This window comes from Mobula birostris, chromosome 10 (genome assembly GCF_030028105.1).
Source record: "Mobula birostris isolate sMobBir1 chromosome 10, sMobBir1.hap1, whole genome shotgun sequence".
Classification (NCBI taxonomy): Eukaryota; Metazoa; Chordata; class Chondrichthyes; order Myliobatiformes; family Myliobatidae; genus Mobula; species Mobula birostris.
In genome coordinates, this window is record NC_092379.1 from 130420512 (window position 1) to 130440911 (window position 20400).

At 45.3% G+C, this 20400-nt stretch overlaps 1 protein-coding gene across 4 annotated transcripts in view; it reads left to right on the plus strand.

The window, feature by feature from the left end:
• Positions 1-20400, plus strand: part of LOC140204334 (septin-6) — a 52341-nt gene that overhangs the window by 10857 nt on the left and 21084 nt on the right. For all 4 annotated transcript variants that reach the window (XM_072270981.1, XM_072270979.1, XM_072270982.1 and 1 more), the window contains exons 2-3: positions 15767-15962; positions 17825-18011. In XM_072270981.1, coding sequence (XP_072127082.1) covers positions 15767-15962; positions 17825-18011 — 383 coding nt within the window. The remainder of the gene's footprint in view (positions 1-15766; positions 15963-17824; positions 18012-20400) is intronic.

The following is a 20400-nucleotide window of genomic DNA, read 5'->3' on the forward strand; positions in this document are numbered from 1 at the left end:
TTCCCACCACTGCTTCGCCTACACCCATCTTGGCAGTGCAGTTTGCATCCTGTGGGCTGAATTGGAATTGGGCTTCCCCCTCGGTAAGGATGGCTTTAGAGCAGGGGTTTCAGCCTGGGGTTCAGGGACCCCTCTGTTAATGGTAGGGGTCCATGACATAAAGGTTGGGAACCCCTGCTTTAGAGAGGTTAGCTTTATCTGTCACATTGAAGCATACAGTGAAATTTTGAAGCATACAGTGAAACTTTGTGTCAAATCATATCAGCGAAAGTTGTGCTGGGCAAGCCTGCAAGTGCCACCATGCTTCCGTCACCACATGGCATGTCCACAGCTTACGCTACATCTTTGGAACGTTGGAGGAGACCCACACGGTTGGGGCATCACATACAAACAAACTCCTGGCAGGCTGTGCAGGAATTGAACCCTGGTTTTACATTTGGCACTGTAAAGCATTGTGCTAACGGTTACACCAATGTGTCCTTTTACCATATTTTTAAAAACTTGGTAATCTTCCCTTTTCAGAGGGGAATAAAAGACCTTTCGGATTTTGTTTTGAGACAGAGGTTCTCAAGCTGGGCTCCGTGGATCCCTCAGTTAATGGTAGGGATCCATGGCTTAAAGGTTGGGAACCCCTGTTTTAAGAGGACCTGGATCATTGGTAGCAATTAGCCAGACAGTACCTTTTGTTCTGTAAAGCCCAGTGTTTTATCCCTTCTGAGAGGAAAATTCTGCTGCATAGACAGTCAGCTGGCCGGTGACATAGTAGTATCTGCAGTAGGGTTGCCAACTTTCTCACTCCCAAATAAGGGACAAAAGTAGCAGTCAAATATGGGACACTGGTGTTTACCCCGAGAAAGACTACCATGACCATGAAGCCTTGCGCGGGCACCTGTGTGCGCATGTGTGACATGTGCATGTGTGTATGTGCTGATTTTTTTCTAATAATCGGTTTTGGTTTAATCTTCCCGATTCTATTAAGTGAAACTACACTGTACATACATTATTTCTACTTTATATAGGCTGTGTATTTATCATATCATTCCTGCTTTTACTATATGTTAGTGTTATTAGGTTTTATGTGTTATTTGGAATGATTTGGTAGGTTTTTTTGGGTTTGGGAACAATCACATTTTTCCCATATAAATTAATGGTAATTGCTTCTTCGCTTTACGCCATTTCCGCTTACAAACGGTTTCATAGGAACACTCTACTTTAGCGGGGGAAATACGGGACAAGGGCGGTCCTGTATGGGACAAACCAATTTAGCCCAATATACAGGATGTCCCTGCAAATACAGGACAGTTGGCAGCCCTAATCTGCACTGAGCTTTGAGGCAAAGCGTGCTCCTTGCACGCTTTTCATCTGTGCTGGGCTGAGTGTTGAGCTAGCAGTTCTGCCTCGTGGGGAAAAAAAACAGACTAAAGTGATAAAGAAATGGCAAGGTCACCGCCCGATGCGCCACAAGACATGGACAGGAACAACATAATGGATCAAAATCTGGATCCATGCATGGCACGAATTCTGCTTTGCTGAAATCAATATTTTGATATTTGTGCATAATCTCCATATTTTTAATTACTCCATGATTTTTGTCCATGTTGCAAGCAACTAAGCATGTTCAATATTGTATAAAATGGATCTGATAATGAAACTTGATTCTGTTTTTGAGTTGTGTAAAATGTTGTAATTTATGGTTTGGATTGACCCTCTCAAAACTTCATCTGTTTGCTTGGATTTAAAATGCTCCTGCTCTCTTCCCACATTTGGCATTTTGGAACTTGAATTCTTCCACAATTTCTCAATTTTCATGGGATGTTGCAAGCATTAGACCATTAGCAGCATGAAGGAGTTTGCAGTGGAAAATTGGACAAAATGGAGCACCACAGTCTGACGCTTTCACTTTGTGTGAATTGACATTTGAAGTGGGCAGAGCATGCAAAGCCTCTGTCTCTATTACATAGTCTAATATTTGAAGTTGTTACATTAGCCAGTGTGTACAGGTGGAACAATGTTTAATATCAGTAAAATGTATCTTTTTTAAAAAAAAAACACACACACACCACCTAGTCATAGACCAATGGAACATGGATACAGACCTTTCGGCCCAACTAGTCTCTGCTGACCACAGAGCAAGTTCTGATTTCCTGTGTTTAGCCCCTCCCCTCCCCTCCCCCTATCCAAGTGATGTGTAAATGATATTATTGTACCTACCTTAACCACTTCCTTGCTCATATACTCGCCACTCTCTGCGGGGGGGGGGGAACTATCTTTTAAATTATTTGCCCCCCTGCCATAAATCTATCCCTCTAGTTTTGGACTCTTCTACCCAGAAGAAAAGACTGTTACCATCCTCCCTGTGTGTGTCTCTAATAATCTTGAATATCTTTTGTAAGGTACCTTGCAACTTTTTTTTTCCCTTGACACTTCTACTTCCTATTTTCATTTCCTAGTTTGTATGTAACCTGTGCATTGAGACACTGGTGCGAATGCAAGAGGGAGATGGTCGGTATACTAGGGAACCATCTAATATCCTGTGCTTCAAGATTCTGGTTTATTTATCCCATGTGTATTGAAATGTGTTGATTGCGTTAACAACCAACACACCCAACGGTGTGCTGGAGGTAGTCTACGTGTCGTCACCCAATCTAGTGCCCAAAATGGCATGCCCAGGGTGCTCGGTAGAGCAACACACCACACAACATGCAAACCAGCAGTGGCAAAAACGAGCTCTGTTTCTCTCTCCCTCTCTCACATACACAGGCTTCCAGCCCTGAGACCAGCCCGTATTCTTCGGCCTCCAGTCGGCTCTGATTCGCACCGGAACTTTTGCACTCAAACTCTGTTATGACGGCACAACAGCAAGGCTGAGAGTTAGTGTTTCTGTTCAGCTGAGGCAGAACAATGGACAGTTTAAGAAATTGTGATGTGCAATCTAACAAATTGAAGGCGTGGATGCATACTGTATTTTAACATCTGAGGAGAGGCTGTACGTATTAGAGCTGAGGGGTAAGTCATGGGGATGTATAACCAGGCCCTTCAGCCCCTCTGTCTACATTAATCCTATGTAGATAGGATTACCCATTTACACTAATCCTATGTAAATCCCATTTTTGTTCTTGTCAACTCTGCCTGGGTTCCACTGCTCACCTACACACCAAGGGAAACTTAGTGACCAATTAACCCTCCAACTTGCACATCTTTCTGATGTGGGGCAGCTGTCACAGTCTCAGGGAGAGTGCAATGTGTGACAGAAGTTGCATAGTCACAGGGAGATCACGTGAACTCCATATAGACAGCACCAGAGATTTGAATCAAACATCAACACCTGAGATAGTACCTGTACTAAAAAGTTCAAAGTGAATTTATTAAAGTATGTATATCACCTGAGATTCATTTTCTTGTGGGTATTCACAGTAAATGCAGATATGATAGAATCTTTTAAGAGACTTTTGGATAGGTAGAAAACTAGAGGGCTATAGGTAAGCCTAGTAATTTCTACCGTAGGGACCTGTTCAGCACAACTTTGTGGGCTGAAGGGCCTGTATTGTGCTGTAGGTTTTCTATGTTAAAACCAAGAACCATAATAGAATCAATGAAAGACCACACCCAACAGAATGGACAGATCAATGTGCAAAAGACAACAGTACAAATACAAAAGAGAAGTAATACATAAGCAATAAATATTAAGAACATGAGATGATGAGTCCTTGAAAGTGAAGCCGTAGATTGTAGGAATGTCTCTGTGATGGGGAGAATGAAGTTATCCACTCTGGTTCAAGAGCCTGATGGTTGAGGGGTAATAATTGTTCCTGAACCATGTGGTATGGGTCCTGAGGCTCCTGATAGCAACAAGAAGAGAGCACAACCTGTATGGTGGGGGTTCTTGCTGCAACAGCACTCCATGTAGATGTGCCCAATGGAGGGGAAAGTTTCACTTGCGATGGACTGGGCCGTGTCCACTACTTTTTGTAGGATTCTCCGACAAGCTTAGCTTGTACCTCCAAGGTCGAGGATTAATCTTGAGCTGTTGAGGGTTTTGTGTGAAACGTGTTTCCATGACAACAATGTTTTTGACCCTCTACCGTCGGGCAAGACAGAACTGTTAGGATGGGAAACAGCTTCCTCTCCTGGGCCGTGAGACTGCTGAACTCTCTGTGCCACCCAGGTCTCATCACGCATGAAGGGTCAGGAGTGTTATACAGTTTACTTTTGACTTGTGTTGTAAATGTACATTGTTAATTTGAGATATTACTTTGTGTATTGCGTGTGAGTTATATGAGCTGTATTGTGTACCTTGGCTTGGAAGAACATATGTGTATGGTTGAATGACAATAGACTTGAATTTGATAAACATTCCTTGCACCCTGTGATTAAAAGGTGTCATTGTGTTCAATCTCATTAAAACCTGCTCAGTAAGTTTTTGCTGGGATTGTGTTGATTGGCAACGGAGAGTGTGTACCTCTGACCTCTGCTACCTAACACTCGAGGGCAGTGACTCTCTGTGACTAATGTAGTTGGTTAACTCAGGGCAACACATTCATATTTATTATACTCTGAGCATTAGCTGATTGAGACGAATGGAGCACTCTGACTAGGCAAGGACTTCACAGTAAATCTATTCATTGACAAACCCAGAGGATTTATTACCTGGTGTATCTGAAATGGCTCCTGTATCTCTGCTCCAGTAGCTGGATGGGACAGGATTGTAGATCAGGCCGGCAGTACTGCCCATTCGTTGTCCTTCTGCCACTGGACAGTTTCCAAGAACTGAGATATTTACAGTGGCTTCTGTGTGGGAAGAGCTGGGTGACTGCCCCCATCAAACAAATGACTAATTTATCATTCATTTAGAATGCAATTTATTCTGCCCTGTTTTTACCCTTGCTAAATTAAGATTCATTAGCTGAACCCTTGGCTGCTCTGATTTGTGACTCGAATGCCCGAAACTGTTGTCTCTGGCTTTCCACCTTTTTCAACCATGAGACTCGGCAGATGCTGGAAATCCACAGCGGCTGGAGAAACTCAGCAAGTCGGACAGCACCCACAGAGAGGAATAAAGAGGCAGTGTTTTGGGACCGAGACCTTTAATCAGGAAAGGAAGGGGGAAGAAGCCAGAATGAGTGGGAGAGGAAGGCGTACAAGTTGGAAGGTGATGGCTGGAACTAGGAGAGGGGATGAAGTAAGAGGCTAAAAGATGATGGGTAAAAAATGAATCTGATAGGAGAGGAGAGTGGACCAGGGAAGGAGTGAGACCAAAAGGAGGTGAGAGGCAGGTGAGGAGAAGAGAAGGGGGGAAGAGGGGACCCAGAATGGAGAATAGAAAAAGAGAGAAAGGGGAGAAATAACCAGAAGATGGAGAAGTCAATGTTTATAAAACATAGAAATCTACAACACATTACAGGCCCTTCGGCCCACACTGTGTGCTGACTATGTAACCTACTCTAGAAACTGCCTGGAACTACCCTACTGCATAGCCCTCTACTTTTCTGTGTACCTATCTAAGTCTCTTAAAAGACCCTATTGTATCCACCTCCACCACCGTTGCCGGCAGCCCATTCCACGCACCCACCACTCTCTGTGTGGAAAAACTTGCCTCTGACATCCCTCTTTTATCTATTTCCAAGCACCTTAAAACTATGCCTCCTCATGTTAGCCATTTCAGCCCCGGGGAAAAAGCCTCTGGCTATTCACATGATCAATGCCTCTCATCATCTTGTACAGCTCTATCAGTCCACTTCTCATCCTCTGTTGCTCCAAGGAGAAAAGGCCAAGTTCACTCAACCTATTCTCATAAGGCAGGCTCCCCAATCCAGGCAACATCCTTGTAAATCTCCTCTGCACCCTTTCCATGGTTTCCATATCCTTCCTGCAGTGGGGTGACCAGAACTGAGCACAGTACTCCAAGTGGGGTCTGACCAAGGTCTCTTATAGCCGTAACATTACCTCACAGCTCTTGAACTCAATCCCACGGTTGGTGAAGGCCAAAACACAATACGCCTTTTTAACAACACTGTTAACCTGGGTAGCAGCTTTGAGTGTCCTGTGGATATGGACCCCAAGATCTCGGTGATCCTCCACACTGCCTGGAGACCTATTCTGCCTTCAAATTTGACCTACCAAAATGAACCACTTGACACTTATCTAGGTTGAACTCCATCTGCCACTTCTCAACCCGGTCCTACATCCTATCTATGTCCTGCTGTAACCTCTGACAGCCTTGCAGACTATGTACAATGCCCCCAACTTTTGTGTCATCAGCAAACTTACTAACCTACCCTTCTACTTTATCCTGGTCATTTATATATTAAAAAAAAATCACAAAGAGGAGGGGTCCCAGAACAGATCCCTGCAGAACACCTCTGGTTACTGTCCTCCATGCAGCATACGAACCATCTGCAATCACCCTTTGCCTTCTGTGGGAAAGCCAGTTCCGGATCCACAAAGCAAGTTCTCCTTGGATCCCATGTCTCATTACTTTCTGAATGAGCCTCACATGGGGAACCTTATCAAATGCTTTACTGAAATCCATATACATTGCATCCACTGCTCTACCTTTATCAATGTGTTTTGTTACATCCTCAAATAATTCACTCAGGTTTGTGAGGCACAACCTGCCCTTGACAAAGCCATGCTTATGTCTCTCCAAGTGCTCACAAATCCTGCCTCTCAGGGTCCTCTCCAACAACTTGCCCACCACTAAAGTAAGACTCACTGGTCTATAATTTCCTGGGTTACCTCTGCCTCCTTTCTAGAACAAGGGGACAACATTAGCAACCCTCCTATCCTCCAGTACTTCTCCTGTCCCTATTGATGATGCAAAGATAATCTCCAGAGGCTTAGCAATCTCCTCCCTTGTTTCCCACAGTAGTCTGGGGTATGTCTCGTCTGGTCCCATTGACTTATCCAACTTAATACCTTTCAAAAGCTCTAGCACATCCTCTTTCTTAATGTCTGTACACTCAAGTGTTGCAGGTCACTCAAAGTCATCACCAGAATTGCCAAGGTCCTTTACCAGCTTCACCAACAAGCCTTTACCGGTGAATACTGAAGCAAAGTATTCATTAAGTACCTTCGCTACTTCTGCTAGATTGTTGTCAGATTGGAGGTTACCCAGACAGATTGAAGTGTTGCTGCTGGTTTTTTTTTTGTTGTTTCCCCCCTCCCCTCCCCATTCTAGGCTTCATTGGCTAATTTCCCCATTTCCCTTGTTGCTGAATGCAGTCTATGAAAGGTTTCAGGCTTTGAATACAAGCGCCACTCTGTGCCTTGTGGCAACATGGCGACAGACATAAAGTTGGGCTGTGTCTGTGTGTGGCTGGCGCCCAATAATAAACCTCTCTCCGCCACCTCTTTGCTATTCGGTCCACATATTCATTAGCTGGCTCTACCATCTGTCCATCGTCTTGTTCCGAAGTATGTTTGGGCCTCTGTTTATATACGATAAAAGAAACCAGTTTTTTCTCAGAAGGAACAGAATCTTGGGTTTTAAAAATACAAGGAGGAACCGTGGATTCGGTCCAACATGTTTGTGAATGCGCTCTGCTGTGAGTAGAGATCTGGGAAAGTGGATGGAAGATGCCAAATCCTCACAGGTTGTTACCTGTTTGTCCCATAGACTGGAAAAACATGAGTCAGCTGAATTCTGTGTGGCAGCTCGCTTGGCTCTGGTTCAGAAGGTTCAGAGTTCAAGTCCCATTCAGGAGCCTCGAGTACAGAAACAAAGATTGAAAGTACGTTTAATTATCAAAGTATGTATGCAGTGTACAACCCTGAGATTTGTCTTCCCACGGAGAGCCACAAAACAAAGAAACACCATGGAACCCGTTCAAAGAAAAACATCAAACCCTCAAACGCAAAAAAAACATGCAAACAGCAAAAACAAGCAGGAAAAAAATCACAGAATATAAAACATCAAACTACAAAGTCATTGAAACAGTCCAGGAATATTTAGTTTAATCTAGTGCTGTGTTGTTCATTGGCCGCAGACAGCAGAGCCATCTATCTGGATCAACATTGCACAAAATAGCAACAAAAAAAAGCATCGAGAAACACAACACAACATGAACTATAGAGTCCGATCCACAAACCTTCCCCAAGACTCTGGCAGCATCGAGCAAGAGGGAGAAACGGAGACGAATTGAACGCTGCGCCCAGGCACTTTCCCCTGGGAGCAGCGAGAGAGAGGCCGTTTGCACACAGCCAGAGAGCGCCGAAAACCTGCTCTCGTCCTCGTTGGTGTTCAGTCTTCCTCAACGCTTCGATCGGCGAGGTGGAGTCGATTATGGGCCGGCACCCTGTCTCCAGGCTTCTTGGCCTTCAGGCCCGCACACTTCGCTCGAAACCTCACTGAACTCCCCCGGAAATACAAAACAGACAGGATCTCCCAGTTGCCACCCACTTCAACTCTGCTTCCCATTCCCATTCGGATATGGCCATACATGGCCTCCTCTACTGCCATGCTGAGGCTAAACTCAGGTTGGAAGAACAACACTTCATATACCATCTGGGTAGTCTCTAGCCCCTTGGCATGAACATTGAATTCTCCAACTTCCGCTAATTCCCTCCCCCTCCCTTCCCCCATCCCAGTTTCACTCTGCCCCCTCCTCCAGCTGCCTATCACCTCCCTCATGGTTCTGCCTCCTTCTACTACCCATTGTGTTTTCCCCTATTCCTTCTTCACCTTTCCTGTCTATCACCTCCCTGCCTCCCCTCCCCCACCCCTTGATCTTTCCCCTTACTGGTTTTTCACCTGGAACCGACCAGCCTTCTCCTTCCCACCCTCCCTCACCTTCTTTATAGGGCCTCTGCCCCTTCCCTCTACAGTCCTGATGAAGGGTTCCGGCCCAAAACATGACTGATTGTTTCCACGGATGCTGCCCGACCTGCTGAGTTCCTCCAGCGAGTTGTGAGTGTTGCCTTGAATCTCCCTCAGAGACGGCAAAGTGGCAGATCACTCAATTAGCCGGAAAACACACCATCAAAATGCAGATCACAGGTTCCAATAGTAGCAGGTTCATACTTGGAAGAAGTAGTAGTAGTAAAAAGAAGTAATTTCATGAACTGTCTGAAGGACATCACTTTTGGTCACTTCGTTTGCTAGCAGCAGCTTTATCATCGGCTGGCACTTCAGTGTAGTGCAGAACTGGATTGGTCTTGTTATTGCCCCATATACAGAGATGCAGTGAAAAGCTTACCTTGCACACTGTTCATACAGATCAGATGGTTATACAGTGCATTGAAGAACAAGGTAAAATAATAGCAGTAGACAGCTACAGATGCAACATACTTGACGAACTCAGTCAGGCTGAGGGAAATATACAGTTGATGTTTCAGCTGAAGACCCTTCATCAGGTCTGGAAAGGAAAGGGGCAGAAGCCAGAATAATGTGTGTGTGTGTGGTGGGGGAAGAGTACAAGCTGATAGGTGACAGAGACCAGGTGGGGGGGGGGGAATGAATTGAGAAGCTGGTAAAGGGGCTGAAGAAGGGAGAATCTGAAAGGAAAGGACAGTAGACCATGGAAGAAAGGGGAGAAGATCGGGAAGCAAAGGGAAGTGGTTGGCTGGTCATGAGGATGGGAGGAGAAGAAAAAAGGTGAGGGGATGACCAGAAAAACCAAAAATCCAGTGGGGAGGAGAAACAGAGGAGAGTGGTTACTAGAGGTTTGAGGAATCAATGTTCATGCCATCAGGTTGGAGACAGCCCAGATTGATGTTGTGGCCATAGAGGAGGCAGCGGACAAACGTGTCAGTATGGGAATGGGAAGTTGAAATGAATTGGGTGTCCACCAGGAATTCCTGGCTGTTGTAGTGGACCAAGGGAAGGCTGGCATTCCCGCGCAGTGTTGAGGGAGCACCATGTTTTGTTTTGCAAGGAAATTAAACTGAATCCCTCAACCAAATGTGAGGGATCCCGAGGAGCTGCTTTAAAATCGGAAACTAGAGTTCCCTTTGCGATTTTGGCTGATCTTCAGCCTAGTTTGACATCTTTTTTCTGTCATTTGTCTTTTTGTTGAGGCTTCCTGTGGGCAAACTGTGTACTAAATTATACAAAATGACCTGTGCTGCGAGCATTTGATTGGTTGTAAAACACTCTAATGTCCCGATTAGAGTCAGGGCCCGAGACATTGACTGTTTATTCCCCTCCAAAGATGCTGCCTGACCTGCTGAGTTCCTCCAGCATTTTATGACTTGCTCTGGATTTCCAGCATCTGCAGAATCTCTTGTTTCTGTAATGTTCTGTTTGGAACTATAAAGTGTTATGGAAACCTTTCTTTAATCTATGATGCAATTAAAGAACTTGGCTTAAATTTAAGCAGAATGCTTGGCAGCTGTTTATATAAAAATATAATTAACATCTTTTTGTTATTTAGGCTTGATGCATCACAGCTATAAAAATTTCACCTTAAACCGCACCCATCTCTCAATTGACATTGTTCTTTGGGTAATCTGGCTTCGATTTGGAGTTCAGTTGTCTCTTTTTTCCTGGAATTTTCCTCTTATTCATTTATTTTCAAGTACAAGTTGTGGTTTGCTGTGGACGTTGTGGCTGACTATAGAGTGGGATCTACATTGGAAGCAATGAACTCATCTGTGACATGATTCAGACGGCCTGTTCGCAGAAGCTTGTGTTCTTGAGCTCCTAGACTTGTTTTTTAAATTTGTTTTGACAGCACTGGTTTCTGCAAAAAGATTTCAAGTACGCTCTCTGTAGAAACTGTTCTACTGAAGGAAATGTGTTCCCTCAGGCAGTGGAGGAAATGGAGATGGAAAAGTAGGCACTGGGGTGAATGCAAGTCGACAAGTAGTTACTGTTGTGACTCCTGCTGTGAACGTTTGTGTGGGATTGATTGTGTTTGTCATCTGAGTTTCTGGAATGGAGCCCATGGTACAGAGGTTCAATAACATGTTTGATGGTTCTTTGTTTCCCACTGGGACTTGGACGTTTGGCCTGTCATGGGACCTTTGACTCATTGGTCAGTTGGGTCCCAGGATCTGTCTGTTTCTCTCAATTTGGCACACTGTAATTGACTTCAATTTATCACAAGGTGCACTGCTTTCGGAGGGGAGATCTGGCAAGTGCATGAATAACCAACATACTGCAAACTGGGGAAGTCTATAATTTGTCACATAGTGCAATCACAGTGCCAGCAACCCATGTTCAATTCTGCTCTTGTCTGTGAGGAGTTTGTACATTTTCCCCTGCAAAACAACAAATTTCATGAGATATGTCAGTGAATATAGTATTAATGGTTAGACTTTTGGCAGTGTGGAGGATCAGAGGGATCTTGGGGTCTGAGTCCATAGGACACTCAAAGTTGCTGTGCAGGTTGACTCTGTGATTAAGAAGGCATACAGCGTATTGGCCTTCATCAATCGTGGGATTGAGTTTAAGAGCCGAGAGGTAATGTTGCAGCTCTATAGGACCCTGGTCAGACCCCATTTGGAGTACTGTGCTCAGTTCTGGTCGCCTCAATACAGGAAGGATGTGGAAACTATAGATAGGGTGCAGAGGAGATTTACAAGAATTTTGCCTGGATTGGGGAGCATTCCTTATGAGAATAGGTTGAGTGAACTCGGCCTTTTCTCCTTGGAACAACGAAGGATGAGAGGTGACCTGATAGAGGTGTATAAGATGATGAGAGGCATTGATCGTGTGGATAGTCAGAGGCTTTTACCCAGGGCTGAAATGGCTAGCACGAGAGGGCGTAGTTTTAAGGTGCTTGGAAGTAGGTACAGATGAGATGTCAGGGGTAAGTTTTTTATGCAGAGAGTGGTAAGTGCGTGGAATGGGCTGCTGGCGATGGTGGTGAAGGTGAATACGATAGGGTCTTTTAAGAGACTCCTGGACAGGTAAATGGAGCTCAGAAAAATAGAGGGCTGTGGGTAATCCTGGTAACTTCTAAGGTAAGGACATGTTCGGCACAGCTTTGTGGGCCAAAGGGCCTGTATCATGCTGTAGGTTGTCTATGTTTCTATGATCATAAACCTGATTCTGAAGCAGAGGGTGAGGAGGTAGCAGGCAAAGATGGGTCTTGTGGCGATAGAGGCTTTCAACAGGCTCTCAGTCACTCGAACATGTAGAGGTGCAAAGGGGCTAGTGTGTTTCCTCCCATACTCCAAAGATGTAAATGTTAGTAGGGTAAATGGGTGGCACGGGCTCCCTGGGCCGGAAAGGTCTGTTACTATGGTGTATCTCTAAATGAATTTCCACACCAGCACCCGTGCACCCTTCATGATTTCAACCGTAAAACAGGTGTACATTAGACCATCGAGTCTACTCCCCCATTCCACCATGGCTGATTTACCACCAGTCTGCTACCTTCTCCCTGCCACCCTTACTATTGAAGACCCTCTCAACCTCTGCTTTATATAAACCCAATGACTTGGCCTCCACAGCTGTCTGTGGCAGTGAATTCCACGGATTCACCACCCTCTGTCAAAAGAAATTCCTCCTCATCTCTATTCTAAAGGGATATTCTTCTATTCTGAGGCTGTGCCCTCTGGTCCACTATAGGAAACATCCTCTCCTCGTCAACTTTATCTAGTCCTTTCATTATTCGGTAGGTTTTACTGAGATCCCCTCTCATTTTTCTAAACTCCAACAAGTACAGGCCCAAAGCCATCAAACGCTCCTCATACCTTAACCCTTTCACTACTGGATTATTCTCTTGAACCTCCTCTGGATCCTCCTATACCAGCACATCTTTTCTTAGATAAGGAGCCCAGTAGTTGCTCACGGTACTCCAAGTGAGGACTGACCAATGCCTTGTGAAGCGTCAGTATTACATCCTTGCTCTTGTACCCTGGGCCTCTTAAAATGAGCATTAACATTGCATTTGCCTTCTTCACCACAGACTCAATCCTGCAATTTGGCCATGAGGGAGTCCTGCACAAGGACTCGAGTCCCTTTGCACCTCTGCACATTCGAGTGGCTGAGGGCCTGTCGAAAGCTTCTATCACCACAAAACCCATCCTTGCCTGCTACCTCCTCACCCTCTGCTTCAGAGTCGGGTTTATGATCACTAACATATCTCATGAAATTTGTTGTTTTGCAGCAGCAGTTTAGAGCAATATGCAAAAAAAAGAGTTACAGTAAGTGTATCTAAAAAGTAATAGTGCAAAAAGAGTAAAATAGCGAGGTAGAACATGTTGTTTGTCCATCATTGACGTTGATGAGGACCTTGACACCATAGTGATGGTGTCGAGACTAGCGCGTGATTTGGATTTAAGTGAGGGAGAGTTGCGCAGCGTCAGCCTCACTCTCTCTTCCCAATTCTCATCTGGATCCAGTGGCAAGACAGAGTCTAGACGGCTGGAGATGGGACTAGGCGCAGTGGATGACCAGGACGTCTTCTGTGTCTTGTCCTGCTCTACACGTTCCACAACGCTTGCAGAGACCGCCTTCCTGACCGTTGGACCTTCCACTGGTCTCATCCGCTCAGTCCACCGGAGTCTGTCTTCACATGCTGGGATAGACAACTCCCTATCTCACAGAGGGTTTGAGACCCGTCGGCTACCCTCACCTGGTTTAGCCGGCTTGTCGAAGCCGTTGCCTGGGGTGTGGCCGCTGACGCATGCAAACAGCTACGGGGAGCCACAGGTGAGAGCTGAGTGCCAGGTGGGGACCAAAGGTGGCCTAACCGCCCTGAAAAGGACGTGACATGTTCCCCCACCAGAGGTGCTACCCCTCCCTGACACCCCATACACCCCAGGTAGAACATAGAACATAGAATAGTACAGCACAGTCCAGGCCCTTCGGCCCACATTGTTGTGCTGACCCTCAAACATGAACAGTTCCGAGATCTGAAGGCAGGGAGGAAGAAGCTGCTCCTAAAATGGAGTGTGTGTCTTCAGGCTCCTGTACCTTCTTTCTGATGTTAGTAAGGCGAAGGGGGTGTGTCCAGGGTGGTGAATGTACTTAATCATGGGTTCCGTAGTCTTGAGGCACTGTCTTTTGACGGTGTCCTCGATGATGGGAGGCTTGTGTCCGTGATGGAGCTGGTCGAGTCTACAACCCTCTGCTGCTTTTTCCAAATCCACGCAGTCGCCCTTCCACACCAGACAGTCAAGAATGCTGGCCAAGGTACATCTATAGAGACTAGCTAGAGTCTTTGGTAACGTACTAAATCTGAAACTCCCAAGGAAGTTCACACTCATGTCCTGTCTTCAAATTTATTTACGGACTCCAATGGCAGACATCAGTTTGCTCTTGAATGGTGTCAGGACATGCATCACTGTGGTCACTACTCTGTCGGGGATTCCTAACCACATCTTACTCCAGTCCCGCTGAAGGGTCTCGGCCTGAAATGTCAACTGAACTCCTTTCCGTGGATGCTGCCTGGCCTGCTGAGTTTCTCCAGCATTTTGTGTGCGTTTCTTAATTCGGAGACTAGGATTTTGCTTCTGATAATCCCAAACCGCACAACGAGCTGTGTTTATTTGGAGAAACTCTCTTTTCAGAATTGCTTGGTATTTATAAATTGCTCTGGCTGCAGTTTCTCATGGTCACATGTTTACAGCTATAAATTCTAGCGGAGTTTTCCCACAGGCATTTGGGAATACCTTGCCGGCGGCTGCCTCTTTTGAGAACGCACAAAATGCTGGAGGATTTCGGCAGGTCAGGCAGCGACTACGGAGGGAAATGAGCAGTCAGCATTAAAGGCTGAGACTCTCATCAGTACGGATGGGGGGTCTCGGCTGGAAATGTTGTGCTGTGACAAAGTTGTTTTTGAGTATTCTACATCCCCACATTTTTGATTTCAGTGTTCAGCTGATGCCCCTAAGTAACACAGGCTTTGTAAGCTGTGGTTTGTAGCATTTTGTTCAACTCCCTCAGTGAGGATTGGTCCTGTCTGAGGGTATTACCCTCCACACCCATTTCCTCTTTTGAAGGGGAAGAGGAGAGGAGCAAATAGCAAAAGTGTACAGCTCGTGTGGGAATTGCTGTAATTGCATAATTGTCAAGTTATTTTAGCTTCGAGATACAGCTTGCTAACAGGCCCTTTCGGCCCAGTGAGCTCACACTGCCCAGTCACACCCATGTGACCAGTTAACCTACCAACCCGTACGTCTTTGGAATGTGGGAGGAAACCAGAGCACCTGGAGGAAACCACGCGATCGCAGCGAGACGTGGGCGGAATTGAACCCGGCTTACTGGCACTGCATTAGCATCATGGTAACCACTACAGTACGCCACGCATTTGGGGCAGTGTGGCGGCGCAGTGCGCTAACTGTAGGATTTAGGTTCGACTCCTGCCCCGGTCTGTAAGGAGTCTCTACATCCTCGCCCTGACCCTGTGAGCTTCCTCCAGGTGCTCTGGTTTCCTCCCTCATTCCAGAGATACACGGGTGGGTTAGGATTAATAAACGGTGGGTGTGCTATGTTGAAGCTGGAAGAGTGATGATACTTGGACCGTCCTGGATGATTTGACAGTTGCAATATGGTGCTAGTGAACCATGGTGACGCTGTGCAGGCCATGTACAATATCCAAAATCAACGTACAACACATTTCACTGTATGTTTCGATGTACATGTGACAAAGTTAATCCTTAACCTCTTTTTACTGTGCCATCCCAAACTTTTCTAAAACCTGTTGTGTGGTCTAACAGGTTACCAGGCTGTCCATGTGAAATACTATGGTATTACTCAGCTTGTGTGACAACGCTAATCCCAGTTGCTGGTCTGATTAGGTTAATCGGTCACTGAGAATGTCCTGCTCTGGGTAGCAGTGTTTATTTCATACTTTTCACCCTTCAACACATTTAGGTGAAACTGGTCTTGGGAAGTCCACCCTTATGGATACCCTGTTCAACACCAAGTTCGAAGGTGATCCCGCCCCACACAATCAGCCTGGAGTTCACATAAAGTCCAACAGCTACGAACTGCAGGAAAGTAATGTGCGACTGAAGCTCTCCATCGTGAACAGCGTGGGATTTGGGGACCAGATTAACAAGGAAGAAAGGTGAGAAACAACTTTCTCGTATTTCTGCTATGTTGAATCTGACAAATAGTAAATCAAAACCTTTGTACAGTCTGTGGGGAACAGGGTTAACAATGAGCCACACGCACAAAATGTCGGAGGAACCTCAAGGAGGTCGGGCAGCATCGATGGACAGGAACGAACAGCCGACTTTTCAGGCCGAGACCCTTCGTCAGGACTGGAAAGGAAGGGGTCAGAAGCCAGAATAAGAAGATAGGGGAGGGGAAAGAGCACAAGCTGGCAGGTGACAGGTGAGACCAGATGAGGGGGAAAGTAGGTAGGGAAGGGGGGGATGAAGCAAGAGGCTGAGCGGTGAGAAGTGAAGGTGGTTTTGGCCTAATTATTCCCCTCCATGGGTGCTGCCTGACTTGCTGTGTCCCTCCAGCATTTTGTGTATGTTTCTGACTCCTTCTAATCCACTTCAAGACTTGTTTTTCAACACTTAATCTTCTGAGGTGTGTCTATTTCAATGCAAGTATTGTGGGGAAGGCTGACGAGCTGAGGGTGTGGATTGACACATGGAATTACGACATTATAGCCATTAGTGAAACTTGGCTACAGGAGGGGCAGGACTGGCAGCTTAATGTGCCAGGGTTCTGATGTTTCAGACGTCATAGAGGCAGAGGAATGAAGGGTGGGGTGGTGGCATTGCTAGTCAGGGAAAATGTTACAGCAGTGCTCAGGCAGGACAGATTAGAGGGCTTGTCTACCGAGGCCATATGGGTGGAGTTGAGAAACAGGAAAGGTATGATCACATTAATGGGGTTGTATTATAGACCACCCAATAGTCAGCGAGAATTGGAGGAGTAAATCGGCAGAGAGATAGCAGACAACTGCAGGACACCGAGGACCAGATCTATCTTTATCTATGATCAAGTTGAAACTAATGGTGTTATGATCACTGGAACCAAAGTGTTCCCCTACACACGCTTCCGTCACCTGTCCTAACTCGTTTCCTAAATAGGAAATCTAATATTGCAGCCTCTCTAGTTGGTGCCTCTATATATTGATTTAGAAAACTTTCCTGAACACATTTTACAACTCTAACCCATCTAGACATTTAACAGTATGGGAGTCCCAATCAATATGTGGAAAATTAAAATCCCTAATGGCATGAATGTAGATTTCTCCTTTTGGTTTAAAAAAATAATTCTCCTCCTCCCCTCCTATTCTCCACACTGGCCTCTTACCTCTTTTCACCTGTCTATCACCACCTGTGGGTCCCCTCCTGCTTCCCTTTCTCCGATGGTCCACTCTGCTATCAGATTCTTTCTCTCTTGGCTTCACCTATTACCTTCTAGGTATCCTCCTTCCCGACCATCCACCTTTTTATTCTGATGTTCTCCCCCTTCCTTTCCGGTCCTGAAGAAGGATCTTGGTTCAAAATGTTGACCGTCTATTCATCTCCATGGATGCTGCTTTACCTGCTGAGTTCCTCCAGCACCTTGTGTGTGTTGCAAAAGAAATCAAAGTTTGCAGGAGTGCTGATTGCAAAGCTGAGGGGATGGACTTTGAGGTCAAACATTGAGGTGGCTCAAAATGTTCTTTGGTTCTTCTTCCCACGACACCATCTTTGTAATTTAGTCACTTGTACCTCCCCCCCCATTACATTAGACCCCCCCCACACTGGCCCTGCCATCCACTACCAGCTTCTGCTATGTTGCTTGCTTGTCTCCAGCATGGTAGTGGAGCAGGTAATATCTTTGTCTCTTTGATGGGTCATTGCCTTTGACTCAGTTCATACAGTCTATCTGGATCTCTTTTCTGTCTAAAGGTTTCTTTGTAATTTTCTTTTGTTTGCACTGGGATTTTTTTTAAAAGGCTGTGCTCTCTCTACCTGGCAGCTACAAGTCTATCGTTGAGTTTATTGACGCTCAGTTTGAGGCCTACCTACAGGAGGAGCTGAAGATAAAACGTACTCTACACAGTTACCATGACAGCCGTGTCCACGTCTGCCTGTACTTCATCGCCCCCACTGGCCATTCCCTCAAGTCGCTTGATTTGGTCACCATGAAGAAACTGGATAGCAAGGTGAGTTCTCCAGGAGCAGGAGCCTTTGTGCTTGCAGTAAGCCGTCTCGTAAACATAACGACGCAAGTGTTCAGCAGTAGTAACGTTAAATCTTGTGCCCTCTTTCCATGAGTCGTCTCCATTGGTAAGGTTCCTCCGTTCTTACATCTTGCTCTACAAAACTCTAGAAATCTTGCTTGAAACCTGGTCTCTTCCACTCTTGAAGTGGATAAACTCAAAACATTCTGAAGGTGCTAGAAATCCAGAGTAACACAAAAAAATGTGAGAGAAGTTCAGTAGACTCATGGCTGGGAAGAATCTGTTTGCCATCGTAACCATCCTTGTCCTAATGATATGGTACCTCCTGCCTGATGGGGAAGTCCAGGGGATAATTGGACAGATGGGAGGGATCATTGACAGTGCTAAGGGCCCTGCATACGCAGCACTCCTGATAAATATTTCTGATGGGTGGAAGAGAGACCCCGATACTTCCCTCAGCAGTCCTTTGTGGTGCGTGTAAATTCAATTGGTGCCCTTGAATGCCATTTAAACTGGTTCACTGGCCGGGTGTGTTGGTGCCCCAGGAGCTGGTGCACAGCAGTTCCTGTGCTTGCGTCCCTGGGTTGGTGACGGACCAGATACAAGTGCTGTTGTCTGTCATCACCCCTGAGGTCTTGGTAAACTTCACTGGTCATTGCAGTCATGGACATCATCAGAAGAGAGAAGTACAACTTAGCTGTGTATAAAAGTGGATTTTGGACTGATTTATATTTTGTACATTTCACAAGTACTTCAACTCTCATCCAGTATTTCATTTGTCTGTGTGTGCTGTGCTTCACAAATCTGTACTTATCAAGCAAATTCAAGCAATAACAATCTGCTTTAATTCCTAGTTTTTTTTTCACATTTTCTTTCAGGGTTAGTTTGCTTTCCAGAAGGTTCTGTCTAAGAGTTTCGTTGCTGAAGATTGCAGACTAATTAATCAAAGTGTTTAGATTCTGGGCCAAAGACTTGACTGAAATTTGTGCTGTCGGCTTTTAACCTAATTCCTCTGCATTAAATCTCTCATGAGGACAATTTTATTGCCTTGGTTAGGGATGGGTGTTGGTGCTGAGGCAGCATCATTAGCAGTGATATCCTGTGATGTCATTGGGTGTGACATCCGGCTGGAAGTTAATTGAGAAGCTTGTTGTTACACTTGTGGAGTCCTCCCTCTGCCCTAAGCTCTCTACAAGTTATTTTTGCTCTGTATTGTGATCGCTTCAGCGCCTACCCCCTCCCGCGTCGATTTTGGATGTGCGTTGGCTGCTGTTGTGCAAATACCTCTGATTCTGCGCTGTTGCCAACTCTTGAGGTTCTTTGAGATTACGCAGGGTTATGGGTTTTTCAGTGCTTGGTCAGGCAATATTGGTTGGGTTAAATTGGACCAACCAAAGGTATAGACCGAAGAATTTGTTACTAATTGATTTGCCTCTATGAGTCAGGTGATAGTAAGACAAAGGAGCAGAACTAGGTCATTTGGCCTATAAATTCTGCTCCAGGCATTCAACCATGGCTGATTTGTTTTCCCTACTTTCCGGCTTTCTCCTGTAACCTTTGATAGCTTACTGATTAAGAACCTATCAACCTACACCTACAAAATACCCAATGACTTGGTCTCCTCAGCCATCTGTAGTAATGAAGTCCACAGATCCATCATTCTCTGGCTAAACAAATTCCTCCTCAGATCTGATCTGAAGGGACGTCCTTCTATTTTGAGGCTGTGCCCTTCGACTCTCTCAGTAACAGAAATGTCCTCTCCATGTCCACTCTATTTAGGCCTACCAAAATTTGATATGTTTCAGTGAGATTCCCCCCCTCATTCTTCTGAACTCCAGTGAGTACAGGCCTAGAACTATCAAATATGTCCACAAACATTAACCCTTTATTCCCTACATCCTTCACATAAATCTTTTCTGGTCCCTCCTATGCCATCACGTCTTTTAGATAAAGGGATTAGATAACTACTCACAATAGTCCAAATGTAGTCTGACCAATTCTTTATAAAGCCTCAACATTACACCTTTGCTCTTATATTCTAGTCATCTTGAAATGAACGCGAACATATCATTTGCCTTCCTCACCACTAACTCAATCTGCGATTAACCTGAGCCAATAGGCTGGTCCTAGACTTATTTCCTGGCATAACTTACATATTACTATTTAATTATTTATGGTTTTATATTGCTGTATCTATACTCTATTCTTGGTTGGTGCAACTGTAACGAAACCCAATTTCCCTCAGGATCAATAAAGTGTGACTATGACTATTAACCTTTAGGGATTCCTGCACAAGGATTCCCAAGTCCCTTTGCACCTGATTTATGATTTTACTCCCCATTTAGAAAATAGTCTAGCCTTTATTCCTTCC